This window comes from Amblyomma maculatum, chromosome 11 (genome assembly GCF_055883805.1).
Source record: "Amblyomma maculatum isolate TAMU_Amacu chromosome 11, ASM5588380v1, whole genome shotgun sequence".
Taxonomy (NCBI): domain Eukaryota; kingdom Metazoa; phylum Arthropoda; class Arachnida; order Ixodida; family Ixodidae; genus Amblyomma; species Amblyomma maculatum.
This window is the reverse complement of record NC_139354.1, coordinates 16,808,501-16,830,644: the sequence shown is the minus strand read 5'-3', so window position 1 is coordinate 16,830,644 and position 22,144 is coordinate 16,808,501. Positions and strand designations below refer to the sequence as shown.

The 22,144-nt window shown below is 45.4% G+C and overlaps 1 protein-coding gene across 1 annotated transcript in view; it reads right to left on the bottom strand.

Moving 5' to 3' along the window:
* LOC146172935 (potassium channel, subfamily K, member 13-like) overlaps positions 1–22,144 on the bottom strand; it is a 233,599-nt gene that overhangs the window by 10,098 nt on the left and 201,357 nt on the right. Inside the window, exons 2-3 of the mRNA XM_084585612.1 lie at positions 4,191–4,387; positions 894–1,208 (exon numbers count right to left, since the gene is read on the bottom strand). Of these exons, the coding sequence (XP_084441738.1) occupies positions 894–1,208; positions 4,191–4,387 (512 nt within the window). The remainder of the gene's footprint in view (positions 1–893; positions 1,209–4,190; positions 4,388–22,144) is intronic.

Here is a 22,144-nt window from a genome sequence, read left to right as displayed (position 1 = left end):
TGATTAGTTGTCAGTCATCGCTCTTTACCTGTCCCTTCTCCTTTTTGCCTTCGGGCTACTTCATTTCCGCTGAAGTTTTTTTTTCGCATCGTAAAAAACTATTTTGCATTTATGAGAAATAAACACTGCTTTTAACTGATCAGCCCAGTCATTTGCTATTATTCATTGGTATGGCGCTCCAGGTACCCCTGGGTACATTAATAACGCCTTTTTTTAAAAAAAAATTATAAAAATTACAAAAACAACAAAAACACAGAACAAAATACCTTGTTTTATTTGTTTACATCTCGAAGTGGTTGAACGATCTGCGGGAGGCATCAAGTAAGATTTTTGGGTTTGACTGATACAAGTTGGTTATTTTCTAGAACTGTTCAGAGATATTTCTGACCTTGGGAGTGGTTAATGTAGTGTAATTCACTTACCAAGTATGTTCTTTTTTGTCTTGAAGGCTTTTAATATGCATTATGTCTTTCTCCGTAAACTGACTTGACAACCTTATAGAGCAGGGAAAGGAAGCTGTGGTTCTCACTTTGGTCCGATGGAGGGTGAAAGTCTCACACTTTTCTTGTTTGTAAAGAAGAGGAAATCAAAGTCGTCTTTAATCATGTCAAACCGTAGCCCGTATGGCTACCACTTCTTGACCGGTGTGTAATGACGTTCTGGGCTAAGCCCGATCAGAAATCATGGCTGCGAACGGGGACCCTTTGATCCTCTTCATCCCCTTCCAATGCTACCCTGGCCTCCGTATGGCGAGTACTGAACGCCATGTCAGAAATATTTAACCTCATTACTGGGTCTCATAGTCGAAGGAATGTGCGTGGTGTCGGGCTATTAGGTTTTTAAGTGCGTGGTAGGGCATTCGCTGCCGCAGGAGGCCATGACTTCGTACGTACCTGGAGATCAAGCATCCCCGAGCCGTCGGCCTCGGGCTCGCTGGAGCTCACGTCCTCGTCATCTTCGGCCGTGACGTTAGGGGCTGCCGACGCCCGGAAAGGCATGGTGGCCCTCTGTCCGGGCACCAAGTCTCCGAATCCTATCGTGGAGAAAGCTACGAAGCAGAAGTAGAAGGACTCCAGGTACCCCCACTGTTCGGTACGCGTGTACAGCACTGATGCCGAGGCCGACAGCACTGCCGTGGCCAGGAACAGGCAGAGCATCACCCAGTACACCGAGGGCTTCCAGTCGTCTAGCCGGTCGTCGAACGACAGCTGGAAGGAAAAAACAGAGGCGGTATAAAGCATGCAAGGATAACAGAAACACTAGAATGGAAGGCGGAGTGGTGTATCTTGGTTATGCGTGCATCTCACAGGCTAGGTTTTCGAAATTATCCTTGAGTGCTGGCTCATTTAATCAGCCGGGGTTTTCCTTAAGCAGGAAGAAAAAAACTTCGAGGACACCTAATTACCTTCAGATGGTACAATATGTGATAGCAAAAGAACCTGGTTGGGAGCAGCCGTGGACAAACGCGCATCTGCATACGCAATGTATCAATCCATACATCGTTAGCAACGATCACAAGCTTTCATCTTGCCGGGTAGCCACATTTCGCAGGTATAAGTGGTCATATGTGAAAGGCCCTCTGACAGATAAAGAGCCCCGCTTTAACCAAGCTGTCCGATCGGCCCTGCGTGGCCTGAGGTTGCATGTCTGACTCAGTATTCAAGGCTCTTGGGTTGACTTCCCATTGTACCTTCCCGTAATCGATCTGGCAGGTTCCACCTGGGAAGCCGTCAACTCAGTTAGCAGTCTATACAATCTCAATGCTTGCAGTCAACGGGATCTGTCAACTCCAATATGCCAGAGGCTTCTCGCTATTTTTTGCTCACAACGTCTACTGCCGCCACAGTTGTCTTATCGTCTACTTTCCATCTTATACTTCCACCTTTCCCTCCATCGCTGCTGCCCCGAATCGGCAGCTGCATCTCCCCTCCACCTTCTATCCCCACCTTTCTGTAGGGTGCATTCCTGTGCTCTTGCAATAAACTTCTAGTTTCATGGTAGTTACCCTTCGGTAGTTTGTCGTAGAACTACCCTCAAATTGTGCATCCTGCAGCACTCGTCTTAACCTCCTCCTTCCATGGTAGCCACCCTCCAGATTCTTCCCGTGTCAGCAGCATTCCTGCTGTGCATTCCTTTGCTCTCACCGCACAGGTCAAGCCACTAAGCCAACCGTTGCCTCTCACGCTCTCTCCGTGTTCCCTTCCCATTAAATGCTGGGAGAGGATTGTCATCTCTCCATTTCACCATCTGCTTACCGCGACATATGACCTCCCCTCTCATAGAGTTTCTTACTCTCACCTAGAGGGAAAGCCGGGGGCGCTGCATTTCAGCCACCATGAGGGCGCTAAGCCTCATGGGCCGATGTGCTACGGGACAGATTTTTTTTGAGGACATAGAGATGGCGTTACTAAGCTGTTTCTTCACCCCTAGCATCATCATCATCTCTTGGCGCGAGTGTAGAGCGCAAAGACTATCGTAGTGAAGACGCAAAAGCAGACGATGCCAATAAAATGTTTCGACTTTCTGAAATGCCATTAAAAACTACTTGAAGTCACTGCCCAACAATATAATTTTAAAGCATTTTGCTTTTTAAAATGTGCCTATCAGATGCGAAATATTGGTTTCCGTGTTGCTGAATACTTAGTCAACAGAAGAGACAGCCATCGCTTGTTTTAGACAAATTTTACACTTACATGCTGTTTTGCTCACTTTTTGCAATTTATTGTCACGATATTGAATGTTGGGGCATCTTTTTATAGCAGAACAGCATCTATGTTTGCATCATTTTTTTGGCCAAATGTTTCAGTTCTGCACCAGGTAGTTCTCCGCCCCACTAGCTTTACTGCGACTGTGCGGTACTTACATCTTGGCATTCCTCAGAGTTATTGCCTCCTTCAAACATCACTTCATTACTGACATTCTAGTTGAAATTAAGAAGATATGGACATGGGCAGGCGATGCACTGCGAATGCAAGATAACCGATGGTCACTAAGGGTAAGAGACCGGATTCCAGGAGAAGGCGGGTGTAGGAGGAAAAGGCAAAATGTTAGTTGGACGTATGAGCAGGTGTTCGTTCTACGAATTCCATATGTTTACCCAGATTCCACTTCATCTTGCTGATTTTACTTTCAATGCACAAAAAAGCCCGAGGTTGAATTCTCTAAGAGTCTACGGTCACCTTGCAATGAGGATTTTCAGGAATTACCTTTGCTGAAGTCCACTCTGTAGTGCTCAATGGAGCTTTTGCTCAGCTTTCTTTGTGGCACGTTTGAAAAAAAAAAAAAAAGCTTTAATGCAGGAAAAGTGGAGAAGTCGACTTGGGAGGCTTTCCTGTCGTATACTGAAAATTCGCGAAAGAGACGGAGTACAGGTGATAGAAAATAGGGTGTATTCGGGAGTACAAAGGTGCCAAAGGCGCAATAGAATGTCAACTCGTTAACATCTGTTAGAGTTTGAACCTTGATTTCATATGTGTAATGCACACGTAATAGCTATAGAGCGTGAAGACATCCGCATCGCATGACGGTCGTGAAGAATTTAAGTGAAAAGAACTTCTCTCGCATATTAACTCGCACCTCATTAAATGCTACATACGGCATCTCTGAGGAGTCACCTGCAATTAATTAAATATATTAAGCAGGGTGTGCGGTAGCTGATCAAACGGGTGGCTCAAGACAAGGCCACAAGACCATAACGAAGAAAGGGACAGAGTCTTCAAAGCGTTGCGTGATGCCTTTTTGAACATGCTACATCAATACCTAGACATGTGTACACAAGAACAGCCTGGGGCAGAGTAGCGAAGAGTAAGGAAGAGTGGTGGGAGGAACCTCGCCTATGGATGACCACTTTGAATACAAGACAAATGAACTAGGTTTCAGAGGAAGTCTCAGAGCTCTAACTAATGCTTCCACAAGAGAACTTGTATTCGTCTGAGTACATGTAGACAGGCGAGAATGCTCGCGAGATGCTTTGTGCCATATATCCAAGATCTATTAATGTTTGGAGGTGCAGACAAAACGAAGCCCAGAGGGCAAGTAGGTCTTTTTACGAAGACATTCTCGAAAAGGCTGCTGGGTCAACTCTCTCCCCTATGATTTCTTCGCCCATGAGACTGTCGATCTGCCACCTAGCGTCATGAGTAACTCTGATTCCACCACGTAATGTACAACAGGGTCGCCTAGGTGCTCACCTGTGAGTCTCTGCGGTCAAGAAGACCTCGTCGGCGCAGGTCCCTCTCGTGAAGCGCTTTGAGGAGGCAGGCGAGGAGAGTAATGATGCGCTCCAGGAACAGGTTGAAGAAGAGGATGGCGCCTGAGCAGCCCAGGAAGCCATAGGCAAGCACCAGGCTGCGTCCTGCCCATGTGCACGGGGTCGTCATGCCGAAACCTATAGACCAGGAGTCAAAGGTAAGGCGCTGTCACTCTCACATTACGTATGTGAGTGCATAGCCACGTGAATATGCAGTTTTTCAGTCAGGGAACATACAAGCAACGAAGTTATCACGAAAGGGATAATTTAAAGTTGTGGAAGAACTGGATAAGGGAAATGGATCACACCAACTTAGTGACCCACTAGCACACATTGCCAATAATATTTATAGTAAGGTGAAAAAGTTCGTTAACAAGCATTAACGGCTACTAACAAAACGAAAAGAGTTAATAGATGGTAGAATCCGGAGCTTGAAATAGAAATGAACTGAGTCGACGCACATAGAAGAATGTAAAGAAGGCAGCACAGGAGATTTATACTAAATTAATATACAAAGAAGCAGTATAACAACGTAATAAACTAAAAATAATTTATGTACACTTGTTTGCCCCACATTGATAAAGAACAGCACCACATTCACCATACAGTAGAAAATAGCTGCTAAATAAGTAAAGCGAGAAATTATAATTCTAAGTACTCGAATCGAAACAGGAGAAGATAAATGAGAAGAGTCGGTAAAGATCATTATTCAAGGCCTGCACGATAGCTGAAAACTATGAAACCGATACAGTCGCGACAACCAAACGATGGCGCATTCAGCCGAACCGGATGACATGCCATTTTAAGAAAACGACTGGGATAATATTGTGGTAACACTAAGGAAGCTTGTTGCCCTTTTCCTCGATTGACTAAAGACTTACAGTCTTTGCCAAAAGTATAGAGCCCAGGGGGTGTGCTTCTGAGCCACTTCGTGCAGCTTGTAATGCATTTTCAGTGTTCCAAATCTTTTGATGGTATAAAGATTTTTTATCCTACTCTCCCCAATGGGAACAACCTCTACCTATGCTACATTGACACCATTACACGGCTCAGAAGCAGACCCCCGGGGTTCTACACTTTTGACAAGGACTATACTTAATTGAAGCCATCTACAGCATGCATAAGATTTCGTATTAAACATTTTCAGTGCATCTTTGCAATTACAACATTTTTCAAATGCCCGGAAAACTTCCAAGGTAGTCCTATAATTCCAAATATTAATGGACAAGTAACGTCTTTCGACCCATAACCTTCACTTCTATATTCGGCAAACTAGTAGAAAAACTGCTCAACAATAGAACATCTTTTCATTTATCTAAAAATAATCTTTTTCCAAGCAGGGAATTTTTCTTCAAGTAAAACCTTTAGGAAATGTACTTCTGAAATTATTAAAGAACATACAACAGGGACTATAGTAAGATTTAACTAAAAAAAAAAAAAACGCAATTGCTATTTATGGGCAGTGGCACACGGCGTGTGTATTTCTCTGCTGATCAGTGAACATAATCGGTTTTTAATTGTTTATTTTTGACGATACCAAAACGCAAGAGGGATAGAAATTCTTGCGCTTTTAATTTTCTCTGACGATTTGCTGTTTATCTGAGTAACCAGTACAGCCCTAACAACGATCTACTTTCTGTTGCAAAAGAATTGCGGTTACCTTCGCACTCTAATAACTTTATAGCTGGAATGGTTGCAATAGCAAAGCCCATAAAAGACATTACGGAATTAAAGAATATAGGGCAGTATATCACTTTCAAAATTAAAAAAGAAAGGTCTGAGCAATTTATACAATATTAATTAATTTATGCAAGAACTAACGGGCCTCCTAAGCTCAGACCCTACTCATAATATTTCTCTCACGTGTATCAAAGCACATAGTGGGATCATAGAAAATGAATTTGACAGGGGACAGGAGAAGCTCTTGAAGCCTAACAAGGCTTCCGATAATAAAACAGTAGTATATGAACATCATATGCAGAGGACTGCCATCGGGTAGAACAAATTAACAAAGCTCTATCAGCATGAAAATTTCAACGGCTTCTATCGAGTCGTGCTGTTTCAGTGCAGAGGAAATTTCCTAATTTTAACATGAATAGAAATCCTATAAGGGATCCTCGTGACTCGTCTGGTCGAGCAAAAAAAAAAAAAATAAATAAAAGCTCAAATAAGGCTCAATACGGTTCGATCATGTAAAACTTCAATTGACAAACCCGTTTCCCGATTTGCGAACACCTGCTATAACCCCAAAGCCAACACCCTAGAGATGCCATACTCATAGTTAATGTTTGAATATATTAAAAATAGCAAAATTTTAACTACCCTCAATCTGTTGCCGTCATCATAGAAGAAAAAGGTGTACTTTAAAATCAATAGACTCAAATTACTTGTGTTTGCGTTCTTCTCGTCTCGGCTAACGACGAACACCAGAATTGAACGGAACCAGGACAACAAAGTAAAATTATTAATTTGGATCCATAAGCTTGTAACCGCGGAACATAAATTCGACGAGGAACTAGAATTCCAAACAATTCCTGAATTCCTGAACAAAAACTAAAATACATTCCGTTGCCTCCCCCCCCCCCCCCCCCCCCCCCCCCCCGCTCTACGCCGGGTTATGATTCGCCGATGGTAGTGCGCCCTCCCTCTTATTTTTCTTTTTTCCTTCTCCTTTCTTTAATTAAAATGGTATTGGCATATGACCTCATTATTTTATGTCATTTTTGGCTTAAGTCCATTGTGCCACCCAGCGGTGCGGCCTGGGCACTTTTAATTCTTTACTTTTCCTGCCAACTCTAGCATCTCTCTCTCTATCTCACGCTACCTTTTAGATTTTGCATGTGCACATGCAGTCAGGGAGGCAGAAAAATAAAAAAGTGCAACACTTTCAAGATCGAGTACCTCTCCCGCAACTTTCGCCCACGATGCTCTATCTGGATGTGCTGGGTGAAATTTAACTCATTTCTATTGAAGGCCAGTCAATCAGTTATAGGCTAACTAAAGAATGGCGGTTCAGGAACATGCAGCATTGGAACATGTACTTGTGTGTTCACGACAGTAAAAAAAAAGCAAGCGAAGAATTCCGCATTGGTCTGTTTATAGTTTATGTAACATGCACTTTGTTTTTTTTAAGCCTTTACTGAACTTCGAAACCAAAAATAAAGCTTAGGAAAAAGGAAACCATTTTAGTGGTAGCGTTGAGACTTAAACGCTTGTGTCAAGGCCTGCTACGTTGCATAGGATACAAATGATGCGCATGTCTTTGTGCGCGACATCTGTGAATTTCCGGCAGTCTCAAAGTTGGTGTTTCGGAGTGTTTTCTACTGCCGTTGCATTTTGGTGCTTTGGGCCACTTCTCAAGTAAAAGCATGTGAAATTCAGCGTTTGTAGTTTTCGAAAGTTGACGATTCTTTTACTTTTGCTGAAGTGCTCTGATGGCCTCCTAAGTGCACTACGCAAGTCGTCTGATCGCAAAAAAAGCAAGAACAAAAAAAAAAAAAACGAAATCTCCCTTTTTCTTGAAAGACAAGGTCCCCAAATTAAGGCTTGCATTAATTTTTTTTTTCCAGCGAAACTTGATTTTCAGAAACCTAACTATTCAAAGTTACCACTAGTGACTTCGTCAAACCTTGACCAGAGCTAACTATGCTCCGTTTAAGAACTAACTATACTCCGTTTCAGAACGCGAAAACGTACTGTCGTAGATGTGAACCAGTTTACCGGAGGAGGTCCCCTCCGCACCCGTAGTGACCTTACATTGCGACGTATATATACAGTAAGCGTGCGCAGGAGGCGTCCGGTAAACCGGTATACATCTAGGACTGTACGTCTCCGCTCTGCTAAATCTAATAACGAAGTGCAGTGCTAGCTAACGTCTGTAAGACCATCGCTGTACCTCAAGTGAAAAGACGCGATCAGTATCGCGATTAAATAGAAATTAAATAGATTAAATAGAAATTAAATAGATCAAATGTAGTGTGGTGGTTCATCCACGAATGACTTACGCTTACCTATAATTTGGCCTGGCGAAACCAGCGATGCACGCCAATTAAGGCCAGCACCTCATCACTACAATGGAAAGCTCGCAGTAAAGATTCGAGGGAGCTTTAGCAGGCTCGACTAAAGTTTGAAGGATTTGCGGCCAACCAAGCAGACACGTCAAACGTACTTGACTCGGTGGTAGTGTGGCGTATATTTGGTTTTCCTTTCCAACTTAATTTCCTCCCTGCTCCGGCACATGCACCAGTAAGCAGCAGCCGTCAGTATGTTCCATATATTCAGTCTTTTTTCCGGGAAAGGGGGCGGGGGGTTGGGGGGGGGGGGGTAAGATAAAATCAACCCTCCCCCCTCCGCTACGCCCAGATATGAAGCCATGTTCGTTGAGAAGAATTAAGTTAACGTATTTCTGAGCTCGCTCAAGGTATATCTAAGCTTCGATCTTTAGATTCCTATGGATACTGCTCGGAAAGCGTGCTGTGAAATTAAATAACAATACGTGATATTTATAGTAAAGTTTTTGACTGTAATGATTGTCAGGATGAGCATGCAAGAAATAACTGCAGGTAATGAGTGGTCGGTAAGGGCTGATGGCGCTTCGAGCGATTTTTAGTGCGTTATGTGCTTTGGTATATGTAGCTTGTTTTATACCCCGAAGCTCTGCATAATGTATGCATTTAGGAGAGTGTTTTCGTCCACGATATAGGCAGCGTTAGCTTTCGGTGATGAGGCATCTTGGATATCGCCGTCAGGTTATGTTTGCTCTCAGTACTTTGAGGTCAACCAGGGCTAACCTAATCATAACGAGGAACATACTGCGTCCCAGTTTTACGTAGATAAAGCAACGGGTCGTTATATGGGCGGGAGGCTTCTTGATGTCACTAACATATGAAGCGAATAGCTCTTGCTTCGCCGGTAGTAATGCATTCCCCGCGACCCTGGCCTTATCGAGTTCATCGCTATTCGATAGACGACGCTGTGCTCTCTCGGGAAGCATAGATGATATTGTTCGGGACAGTCTCATGTGTTGTTTGCTGCTTTCGTAATGCGGAATCATCATATGGGTTATCGGCAAAGAAACCCGGTGTCAGCCAGAACAAAGTGACGCCCAGAAACCCGGTGATGTTACAGCCACGTCATCTCACCTGGGATTTCAAACACCCAACGCTCCAGCAATCATTAAATTGGGCTTATAAAAAATGCGATGGTCCTACGAGCACCCATTAGACACTGAATGAATAATCAGTGAGTATAGTTAATGACAATGGACTATAATAGAATAATAAGGGATACTACTAAAAGATGGATGAGGGTTATGAATGAACATTATAAAGATCTTGAGGGTAGAAGTTCTATGTAAATTATATTTGCTGCATAGTTTTCTGCCGGAGCGCTCTAGTCAAACTGAAGTATGCCGTCGATTACCTAATTTGTATTTACTTGACGAAATACAGCGGACTGCAGATCCTAGAAAAGCGGGAAGTACAACGTCGAAGTAGGCAATTAATGCAAAAGAACGCGTAATAAATGTAGGTAATTAAATTTCACGGCAAATGAAAATTGGTATCGAGTAAAGCGCAGTAACCGTCTCACTTTACCTCGACACCTCAGCCCCACCGCGAGAGAAAAAATAAAGAGGAAAAAAAAAATAAATTACGGCTGATTTGCGTAGTTAATCAAAGGTGAAGTAGGTGCGTAGCACTAATTATCCCTGCTATACCTTTCCATCGCTTGCAGCCGCGCAGCCCGTTGTCCTCGAGTTTGTTCTTCTTCGCTTCGGCATCCGCTTCATGACGATGCTGAGTGTCATGAGCAGTTTCGTGAGCACGCTCGGCACGTTTTCTCATTCTTTGGGCTTCTAGATTCTTGAACCGTTTAGCTGCAATATCAGAATCAGTAGACTCGCGATCCCGCTGCCTTTGTAACCGTTGTACTTCAGCACGTCGAACCTACGCCGCAGTGCCAGAAGGCCTTGATTTATCCATTGCGACGCGAAGCAAACACGCAGCGCCGCTTCGTCCTCACCTTTCCTTACACCATCTTCAGAAATGAGCGAAAACAGGCACAATGTACCCCTTTACAATGCACTTCTCAACGGCCGAAAGGTCTGGGGGGAAATCATATGTGGAGAGAAAGAGAGAAAGAAACGTGGCTAGCGCCGGTTAAGGCGCGGAGGTGAGCACAAGCTAGGGCACCAAGAGTGCCGCCGCTAGCTCGGGCTGGCATACGTCGTGCCCAGTACCCCATCCCCCCTCATCATAGTATCCACCACAAGCTGCTTCACGACGCGGCGAGCAGCTCGGAGCCGAGATCCAGAGAGCACCGCGCGTGAACGTCTGCTGTCTGTGAAGTCTGTGGAGTGACTGATGCAAGGGGAGAGGTGCCGAAGTTGAGGACGTGCGAGTGACACACGACTGCTCACTCCGGAGTAACACACGCTTGTGCAACGCTGCCCAGTGACGGCCACCACGCCCGCAACAGACGCGCCTCTCATTGTCTTAATCTTTCACTGGGTACATCTATTCGGCCACTCGCCTGCTCAGTGTTAAGTCACGTGATGCGGGCGTTCAATGCAGCTTTTATCCCGTCACCCTCGCCACACCTTGTAAATTCCCTGTACTTGTTGTGGGATATAAACAGAAACTGAAAATGAATATGCTTGATAGACAGAGAACCTACACTTTCATCCCTCCAAATTTTCTGATTTTTCCAAATTCTGTTCTGATATACGATTCTTTCGTCAATCAATCAATCAATCAATCAATGAATGAATCAATCAATCAATCAATCAATCAATCAATCAATCAATCAATCAATCAATCAATCAATCAATCAATCAATCAATCAATACCGCTGAGTATATTTGCGTCGTTCGGAAGTAGATTGTACAGATTTCAAGTCTTATTGTTTCGCAACGATTTGCTTCCAAGGATCATTTTTATTTACTGGCCTATCATTGTTGGAGGTTGTAGAATGTACCGAGGGCTGTATTAATAGGGTGACTGTTGCCTAGTTGTTCAGCACAGTTAGTAGGTTTATTAAAAAGCGAGCTACGAGTATCTACTTTGACTACACAATATTCAAGTACTATATCGGAAAGAGTGAATTTTAACAACATTGATGTCTTGCACTTGTAGAGATGCACGTCTGCTGCTCACTCTTTAGACATTGTTGCAGCTAGACCCGCAAGGTGCGTGTAAAAGCGGGCGTTGCTTCACAGAGGGCTGCGCCTTTGCAGCCTCGAGGGCTGCGCCTCGCGCAAGTGTGACCAAACACTTTCCTTGTGCTCAGTAACCAATGCGAAGTCAGCAAAACAAAACGTAGAAAAAGCGGGTAACGCTTCATTTTTATTTTAGTTTCGAAATTAGTTTAGAACACTCCATATGAGCGCTCGGTTGTCGCCAGTATAGGAGGTGCAAGTGCTCGCGAATTTGCCCTTGCTTTTATTTTTGGATGAGGCCATAAGAGACGTAGTCAGGTGGATGAAGCGTAAAAATGTCACGAGATATATTTGCACTTGAAGTTTCTATGGCAGTGTGAATCGTCTCCTCGCAGAGTCGTTTGCAGAGACTGCGCGCGATTCGTGTTAGCTTAGTAAAGAACGCGATGAAAAAAAAAATATCGCTCGAGGAATCCTGATTGCTAGCGAATCAGGAATATTTGTTCCCCTGATTTATGCATGCTCGTAGAACGCTTATTGAGAGCGATATAGCATATTTGCTGTCCTGATTCACGCTTGAAGGCAGATCCATTTTTACTAAATATTGACTGTGAAGTTTGTGAGGCTTCGGTAGAGTTGAGCAAACTTTAAAAAGTGTCGATCGGAAAAGAGATTTGAATGTTCACTTAAACAACGCATCCTAAAAAGTTGCGCCAGGAAGGCGCAATTTCTTGCCTCTCAGCTAGACCGCATTTAACGTATGACGGGTATTACACAGAAACGGTATCCTTCAGGAACTAAATGCTACCTATTTTTGCAACGAGGAGCTTATATCTGACTGTAAAGGCTTCTCTGTTTTACTTTTTCTAGAGAGAACATTAATTCGCTTAGTCAGTTAGTACCAGTTAATAAATGAAGCTGACAGGAGGACCTATCACTACCGGGGAAGAGCTTTAGAGTCAAAGAGCCTGTATCTGATAGTAAATGCCTGCTTTGCGAGCTAATCCTTAACTGCCGGCAGCACAGCGAGGGTCGTTCCAAAGCATCGCTATGCGATGTAGTTCCACTCACGGTTCATGCAGAAAGAAAGCGAAGAAGGTGCGTGGACAGAACAAACATGTACACGTCGAAAAAAATTGACAGTGGCTTAGCTCTGCTATGCCAGGATATGCGTAGTGTAAGCTTTGTTTATCTTGGCTTGTCCTTGGTTTATTTTAGCTTATCTCAGCTTTTGATGGTTTATATTGGCTTGTCAAGGCTTATCACTACCCCCTTGGCTCCTCAAGATAGACAGCACTGTATACGATGCACACTAAGTTTATTTAGTGAACACCGATTGTTTACGAACGCCTATCTACTAGGAACGCCGAACTCATGGGCGGGTTTCGCTCCCTTTCTGTCTATCTCTATCGCTTGACAAACCCTGGTAGAACCAACTCCCTCTACTTCTTCTAGGTGGTGTTGGTAGAACGCCTAAGCCACGCCTTTAAGAGTGGAACATGACAGCGTTCTTCCCCTTCTTTCATCCATGCTACAAACGCCGGTGTGCGAGCGGCGGCCAACGAACACCGGTGGTTTACAAAAGGTGGTCTACAAATGCCGAGCTATGAACACCGAACTGCACTTCGATGGGCACAGTTGCTCTCCCTTTCCCTTTCTCTCGCTCGACACCCCCTTTCTCCTATTCCTCCTCCTCCTTCTTAACTGTACAGTCATGGGCACGGTCGCTCTCTCTTTCCCTCTCTCTCGCTCGACAAACTGTTTCTCCTTTTCCTCCGCTGGGGTTGCGGCGGCGGCGGCGGCGGCAGCTGTGTCCCTGTGACGTAGTGTGGCTCTCGCGCATGCGCAGCTTGGTCGGCGCAGAGGACACGCGAAACTCCAACCAACCCGCGTAGTGTGCCTCACGCTACAAAATGGGGAAACACTCCGAAAGATATTGAGAATAGACAAAGCAGGAGAGCGACCTAATGCACACTGTATGGGTAGTGGTTTGGCGTATAAGGATCGAGGAAACACCGAATTACGCCTGTCAACGGCGTAAATGAATAGAAGCAGGATAGAAATGCTTGAAGTACACGCGCTAAGGGAAGACATATACATAGATAAGATATGCATAGATAAGACGCGAGAGGCAAGGCGGTGGAACAAGCATGAAAGGCCTAAAAAGTCTACAGCAAGAGGCGTAGCAAGATAAAATGCACTAGTCGTAACACTAGAAGCAGCGCGCACTCTCTGAAACATAGTCTCACATCTGAGATTTACCGCTTCTAGCTTTCTGTATTTTTTTTTTTTTTTTTTGTTTTGGCACAGCGGCTTGCGGGGTTGTATACGCCCATAACGCACCTCCGCAGCAGCGTCTTTACTCGCACTCCTCCCTGGGGGCTAATGGAGGCTCTGTCGGGTCAGATTTGTGGGAGCCACTTCGTGACGCATAATTCAATAAGGATATAAGCGAGGACGTGGCACCGCGGGGTGCAGATATATGCCCTACCCGCATGAATATTCCGTGCAGCGCACTACTTCAGTCCGCATGAGTTCTTGTGCTACAGGGTGTGATGCGATTACTTGTAAGAAAACGAAGAAAAAAAAACCGAGTGGCTTATTCGTTGAAGCACTCAGGCGTGCACTCAAATGAGGTCAGTTTGGAAAGGTGATGGCTGGAAGGTGTCTGATTTGAACGTTGTCGCTTCGAGGAAATGTGTTACCCTGAGGGACCGACGAATTTTCGAGGTAGAGTGAACTCCAAGAGGAGACGGGGATTTAGCGTAGCGCAATCCGTGATCCACTAACGACATCCTCTTACTTGGGAACACTATAGTGTGTCCTTGCTTAGGCACGTGTGCGCCTCCATCTGCATGTGCGAAGTCTACGCATCACGGAACTGGACCGTTGGTAAAGGCAGGGAATCAAAGGATACTTGCTAGGTTAGGAGGTTGGCGCGGGGATGTGGTTTATTACAGATTAATGGAAAAGCTATTGGTCGTGCAGTGAGCGTTGATGGGTCCTTGATGACGACGATGGGCGTTTGGGGTGCATTATTTGTAAGAACAGCCAGCATAGCAATTTGATGGGTCTTGCATGTTCATGAATAAAATGAATTGATGAGAAGAAATGGGAAAAGTCTAGCGCAAATACAAACAAGCGTTTCTACTTTTTTGTACAAACCGGTTAATATGTATGCTGGTGGCGAAGACGGTTGTTCCGCGGAGTGTTTAACGGTATTGCATAAGCTGTACAGCGTTCTCACGCGACTTTGGTATGATATGGAGCAGCTTGCTGAAGATTGAATGTAATACGTTTCGACTCAATAATTTAGTGTCTTTCAGTTTAATGAATTCTTCATCCCACTGAATCACATTACCAGCTGCATGGAGCAGGCAGCGAATTTTCTGTCACTCGCTGCCGTTCCCGTTTTGATGCATCGAACAAGGACAACTGAGGGGATGAATTCTTAGTTATACGCTTCGTATTACTTGGCTTATAAGTCTTCACTTGATCAATAAATCATGGAAATACATCGCTGACTTTAGTTGCTTGCTGTTAAGTACTGCGAAATTTTAGTTCGATGAGGTCCTCATTTCGATATACCCATTTCCCTCCTGCTTCCAGCAAGGCACAACACGGATGAAACGAGATGTGAGAACAGGGACACAGAGCATAGAACAAGCGTTTTTCTTAATTGTCTTTCTTCTCATTATATGTTTCACATATATGTTTTGCACTTATAGTCTATAGTTCATGAACTATAGACGAAAACTGCTTCCCTAATGAACCATTCTCTCGATAGTCCGACTAGCGCCGGCTCAACTCGAGGCCCAGGCGGTGAAGATTTTACATACTTCTGTGTTCGTTAATAAAACTGGTTCATCTTATTTCTCGAATGAGTTCGTGAGGAGAAATGGATCTCTGTGTGTCGGAATGGCAATGCGTTTTAACGAAGTTGGTCCCTTTCGGATCGGTTCGGAAATGGCTACGGCTCAGGCTTTCCCTACACTGTGTGCAACTGCGGCGCCTACGAAGTGCGCAGATACAGGATAGCGGAGCATCCGGGCGCCCACGGGTCTAATGCTGACATACAACCTTCTTTAGCTCATTCTCACGTACATACCGCGCTGCTATAGACACCCATTTTCTCCTATGTAGCGATTATCATTCTTGCATACTGGATTCTTTTCTTTCTTCATTTGCTTATTAGTTTTCTTCTTGCCTGAGTATTACTTGTTTGGCTTCTTTTTGTTAAGACCCGCTGTTGTCGCTGTGATGAAGATACAGCTTTATCGTAAGGAGGTTTGCGAAAGCCCCGAGGGTGGCAGTGAAAGGCGGTGTTAATAATAATAACCACGGCGCTTCTGTAGAACGTAAACAACTTTGAGCTTTTGTCGGTGTCGGCTTGCTTCATTATGCGAGAAGTCGTCAAGGCGCGCTATGCCTCAGTGTCTAGGAACTCGATGGTTGTTGACGGCAAACATAAAGAAAGAAATAAATATCTGAGATAGACGGCAGGAACTATACTAAAGGACCGTCGTGGCTTCGCTGAAAGGGGAGACGAGTAGGGAACGAGTCAAGAGCCCTGCGCTCAGCTATGCCTAACGTATAGTGCACATGAAATAACTACCCGGTGAAAAGGCAAGAAATTTGTCTTAGCTCGGAGAACATGGTAAAGCTAAACTCGAAAAGGGTGACACGTAGTTTATCAAAACAGCGGTTTGAAGCAGTATACATGATCAGTGTTTTCACAGGAGGGGGGGGGGGGGTGCAAGGCTTCAGGCCTTAATATTTCAAGCGTCTTTCTTAGAAATCACTAGGAGGCATAGACAGAGTGCTGGTTTCATGGCTGTACCCGCATTTTGAAGTTATGCCTGCATTCCCCCTACATGCATGCGGAGATCAAATTCACACAGAATCCTCCAAATAGGTCTCCCATGTGAACTCATCCAAACGATCGTTCCCGACTTCAGAGCCTGGATGTATGGAGTCTGAATGCAGACACGAGATTGCTTTCAGTGGCCATTGCAACTATACTAGCCTAATAGCATTTTTCAGAACGCAAAGTGTCACTAGAGCAAGGCGAAAAAATATAAATGCGCTCCGAGTTTCGCGCACTATAGTTCCGGAAGGGGGAGAAACTTGTGAAACTTCAGTCTTTAATTCAGCCGCTGGGGCTCCTTGGCTGCAGCGTTTCGAAGGTGCAGTTCTTGTCCGTGAAGGTATTTTTTCCTTCATAGAGCCAGAACTGAAAGCATGATAGTATCTTTCCTGACATTGTAACAACGCGACACAGATGTTTTTTAAAGTCATTCCTGTCATTTAAGTGCGCAGCCAACAATGTTAAGGTCATGTGGTTATTGTCACACCGGTCATGGTAATTTGCAATACATTTAAGCGCTCAGAATAATTCAACATTTATGATGGGAATCTGACAAATGCTGCCACATATCAGGGAAACTCTCCAGGAACATTGAGCGCTACGTAGACCGGTGCGTCAATGTGTTCGATGATCTTCATTACCGTTTTATAGTCACCTCACTCGAAAATGTGCTTTTCGGGCGAAGAAATAAATTCAAGCAACCGTATGTTTACCTGGTTATAACAGCCATTTCTCAACCTAACTGCGCAGCCAATTTATTTTGACAAGAGCAGCGTAGCACTTTATTTATCGAGCGCACTTTGAAAATGTAAGTGTTATCGGCTATGACGGTTTAACATAGTCAAACATCTCTCCGTTCCTAAAGTGTACCTGAACAATAAGAATTGGGAGGACGTTTAATATTCGCCTTAAGAGTAGACTCGATAGGAGTGCAGTCATTGTCTCCTTTCTGATGCTCGTACTTAGACATCCCGCCTTCGATTCAACCATCTAGCTGCTTGATACTGAGCGTTTTCCGCATTCTAGGAATTCACCTTCACGAGAAGACCCATTCTCAAATGAAATTCCTACACCTTCCCTCTTTCCTGTCTTCGTTACTTTTTCACACTATATATCCTAGAGCCTTCGCAACCAACTCCCGCTGTGAGAAAGACCTCGTATGTGTGCCTCTATCTTTCATCAACGTCCATTTTTTGTGCTAGTTTCCACCTGGCATCCACTTCCACTCGCTCAGTTTTCAGTCTTCTATAGTAAACCGAGGCGACCGCCAGATTAAGGGACTTCCATCTGAACGCGGGCTATGTTACCGCACCCAACTCGACCTCGGAAGGAAGCCTCCACATCTACCATGGGAGACATCCGTTTCTTCGCAGCAACACTGAATGTCGCTGTGCCGCTGAATGTCGCTTAATGTGTCACGGTACCCCGGGGGAAGATGCAGAAGATTGGTTGGATCAAAAGCGGCCTTCAACAACTGGGATCACGCATTAAAGCTCCAGAACATCTGTTTTGCACTTGGTTTTGCCGCTCGTACGTGATACAAAAGCCACCTGTCTTCCCTAACAGCATGGCAAGAATTCAAGAAGCAGCTTTTTAAAGATGTTCACGGGTGTCTGCAAATGCTGCACTGGCGCCATTCACCACTTCCGCCGTGACGAGACGACATAACAAAATGACATTGCCGCGCTGCAGCCGCGATCACAGCACACGACGATGAAAGACTCCTAACGGTGTCACACATTCTGAAAAATTTGCTGCTGGTTTAACTTTGGTTAACCCTGGAGGGAAGCGAAAGCTTCATGTACACTGCTACGCTCATTGGCAAGCTTGGATTAAACACATTATGCCTTTCTCCAAACGCAAAGCCCGTTCTTCATTGGTCTCTTTGGCACGTCGCCTTTTCAGGGCATCATTCCGACTTTTCGCGTTCCGATATGCTACTGTAGCAGTGTTCTGTTCGTCCTCCTCCATCTAGTGTTGTAACCTAGGCATTCTACTTATACAGGTATCACACCTCTAGCGTCCTCTACTCCACGTCACAGTGACGTCACCTTACGTGACCTTGAAGTTGACAGTGGCTATGCCCCAAAGTTGCAATGCGACCACCAGGTTTAACAAAGAAGTTTGACCTCTAAATCTTCCTCAAGGTGAAAACCGTGCATACCCGATGCTACCTCACGTACCGGTGGCCTTGGTGGGCTACGTGACTATGCCCCAAAGTCACACGGCGACCACCAGGCCATGTGACCTTGACAGCAGTTACGGGCCATGTGGTGGCCTACGTGGTTATGCCCCAAAGTCATATGGCGACCACCAGGTTTAACATAAAAGCTCGACCTCTAAATCTCCCTCAAGGTGAAAACCGTACATACTCGACGGCTTGAGCTACCTGGCGTAGTGAAGCTTTCGCTTCAAAAGATGAGAAACAGGCCTTGAAGTGCATCTACATTTGCTCTGTTAATGCTTTGGTGGACACAGGCGCCGACTATTCAGTCATTGTGCACCATTCGCAGCCCAGTTCAAAAAAGTGACGTCCACTTGGAATGGCCACCAAATCCGCATCCTGTGAGGACACCCAACTATGCTGTCAGGGCGAAGCACAGCGAGTGACCGTGAGTGGACGTATACCCTGTAAGACTCGTGGCTCTGCTACAGCGGATCCCACGCCGTGATCTTGGGCGTGGATTTCCCTAGTGAGCATCAGGCGATTATCAACCTTCGCTCTAAGCGCCTCATGCTTTCACCGGGCAAATTCATCCCTTCAGTGAGAGCTCTCGAACACCACGCTATCCTGAACGTTCACGATGAAAAAGTGAGCGGACCGCACCGCTTAAACCTCGTGGTGACCGTAGGCGTCAGGGACGCAAAGAATATTAAGGAAACACCGTGTGGAGCATGGAATAGCTTCTAGCCAGAAGGAAATGGGCCTCACAGGACGCATCGCCCACTCCAGCAACGACCAAGCAGAAGTGCTACTGACGAAATTTGATAATGGAAATCCAGCAGTTCCACTACAAGTCACGTAGTAGATTTGAAGTAAGCTTCAAGTGGCGACCCTACATCGTGTATCTAGGCGACGTTATTCCACCACGCCGAGCTTTGAGAACACTTCGAGAGGCTGAAGGCATTGCTGGACGCAGTCAAGTTTTCAGGACTTACACTTAAGCCTGAGAAGGGTCGCTTCGCACACAAGCAGGTGCTGTTTTTCGGACACATCATAAGCTAAGACGGCGCACGCTCGGACGCATATATGACAGCCACTATTGCTAAGCTTCCTGAGCTTGGCGACAAGAAAGCTGGGCGCAGATTCCTTGGACTATGCGCGATTACCGACAATATGTAAAATTATTTCACGCATCGCCGAACCTTTGACTCAGCTGAATACAGAAGTTCTATTCAAAAGCTTAAAAGAGAATTTAAGCACCTCAATTAGCAGCCTCCAAGGAACGTCAGTGTTGTTTTACAGCCCTCTGCAGTCTTCTGGCACTTTGAGAAAAACGCTGAGACAAAAAAAATCACACCGACGCAAGCAGTTTGTACTTAGGCGCTGTCCCTGTGCAGGAAAGCGGCGGTCTAGATAAATGAATCACCTACGCTAGCTCTTCTCTATCGAGCGTCGAGGCTAGTCATTTCTCAACCGAATAAAGTGCCTACCCATCATTGGGCTACATCCAAATTCCGGGGTTGCTTGTACGAATGGCCATTCTAAGTGGTGAACGATCACCACTCTTTGTGCTGGCTTGCCAGTTTGAAGGCCCCTCTGGCAGTCTCGGTCGATGGAGCCTATGCTCACAGGAATTCTACATCATCGTCATCTACGAGCCTGGACACAAATGCTCTGATGTGAACAGCAGGGAGTCCTCTTTTATCGGACTCACCTACCATCTGTCTTCCTCGAACACCTGTCGAGAAACCACCAAAAGAAGACGATGAGGACGCTTCTTGCATCCATATATACTAGCCCATTTTCACCTACCTGGAAGGAACGTCTTACTTTCCATACCGAACCTTGAATTTGCCTCATTTTTCTTTCACAGTGGCGTTCTCCTCAAGGTAAACTTCGCACCTAACAAACCCGCATACTTTCTTGTCGTCCATATGGACCTTCGTAAGGAAATACTACAGGCTGTCCCGACTGAAAAAAATGTATGAGGCAATAACCTCACATTTTCTCACACAATTTCACACAATTCACATAACAAATCACATACAAGTCGCATATAATTGCATATGGCCTCACAGTTTCTTGTACTATATCATAAATTATGTACTATGTTTTATGATAATGATGGGCACTGTATGAGAATCTATGTTATTAGATGAGACTTTATGAGGTTGTTGCCCCGTAGAACTTTTGGTTTTTCAGTAAGGGTTAACGATGAGCACACAGCTGGCTATCTGTACTCAGTACTCAAGACAAACATTCGTGGCTCCGTCTTTCGGCTGAAGTCGCACAATATTGTTACGAAGCGGTAAGCCGATGATGACAGGAGACAGAACATGACCGATGGTGATGATAGATGACGTTTTAATCAATGTTCGCGGCGGGCCTAGCGCGAGCGCTCCTGCCCGCCCCACTGCGCGCTTCTTCTTCCTTGTAGTCCGTAACATGACCCGGGGCCACCGAGCGATCGTCCCGATCGTGGACGAGGAAGTTTAGCGATGTTAATGATTTTATGGCATGATGATGGGCGTGTCTGGATGCTTGAAGAAGAAGAGGAAGAAGGAAGAATAGAACCGCTTGCCGGTACGATGTCTGATGCGTGGGTGATCCGCCTCCATTGGAGCTGTCAACCATCCGTCACCAGAGTCCATGGGACCGATGGCTCGAGGTCACGTCGGGCAGCTTGGGCGGGGGTTGCGTGTTCGTGTCCATCGGTTCCTTCGGGTCATTCGGGTCTTTCGGGTCCTTCATCTCGGTTCTGATTGGTCTGTTCTCCTTGTCTTCAGGTCCGGGCTGGGGGCTGGGCGGTGGTAGTTGTTCAGGTCTGGGCTTGAAGGGCTGGGGCGAAGCTGCTCGGCGATGTCCCTGGGCCTTCGGTGATGGTCCCGGCTTGAAGATGGCCACGATGCTCCAAGGCGAGGATGGGGATGTCGTACGCCGCACCTCCAACCAAATGTTACGATACGGCAAGCCGATGATGACAGGAGACAGAACATGACCGATGGTGATGATAGATGACGTTTTAATGAATGTTCGCGGTGGGCCTAGCGCGAGCGCTCCTACCCGCCCCACTGCCCGCTTCTTCTTCCTTGTCGTCCGTAACAATATGTTGCTGTGACTACATATTTCGTAAAACTGCGCTAACTGTAGCTGCAGGGCTTATACAGCTATAGTTCAGCCAACATCTAGACCATTCCAACAGACTGGCGCGGATTTGTCCCGCGTCTACGTTCGAAAACAAGCGGATACAAGTTGGGAAGCTTATACTTTGCCTCGAGGGCAGGCACAATAGCGGCTTTACACTACTTTCTCACTCCGCAAACATTATATATTATTTATTTTAACTTAGTTTTCGAAAAAAAAAAGGAAGTTGCAGCATTTGTCTCAATTCTCGATGGACGCCTATAATCACAATGAACGACATACAGTTGGAGGTACAACTTGACTAGCAGTGGGATGCTAGATAAGCAGCGAAATGACGTCACAGCACCTTGAACGCTGCACAAGAAACGGTTTCATTAAAAAAATGGCAGTGGCTTAGCTCTGGTTAAGCCTGGCAAATTGCGTTAGCAATGGCCGCATGGCTACGCTTGTGTGTTCGCTTGTGGCGTAGCTTGTGTGGTTCGATAATTTGGCTATAGAGTAACACATAACACACAATGGTTATGACTGTTCTTCCGGCGATTCTTCAGCGCGTTGTCTTCGCTT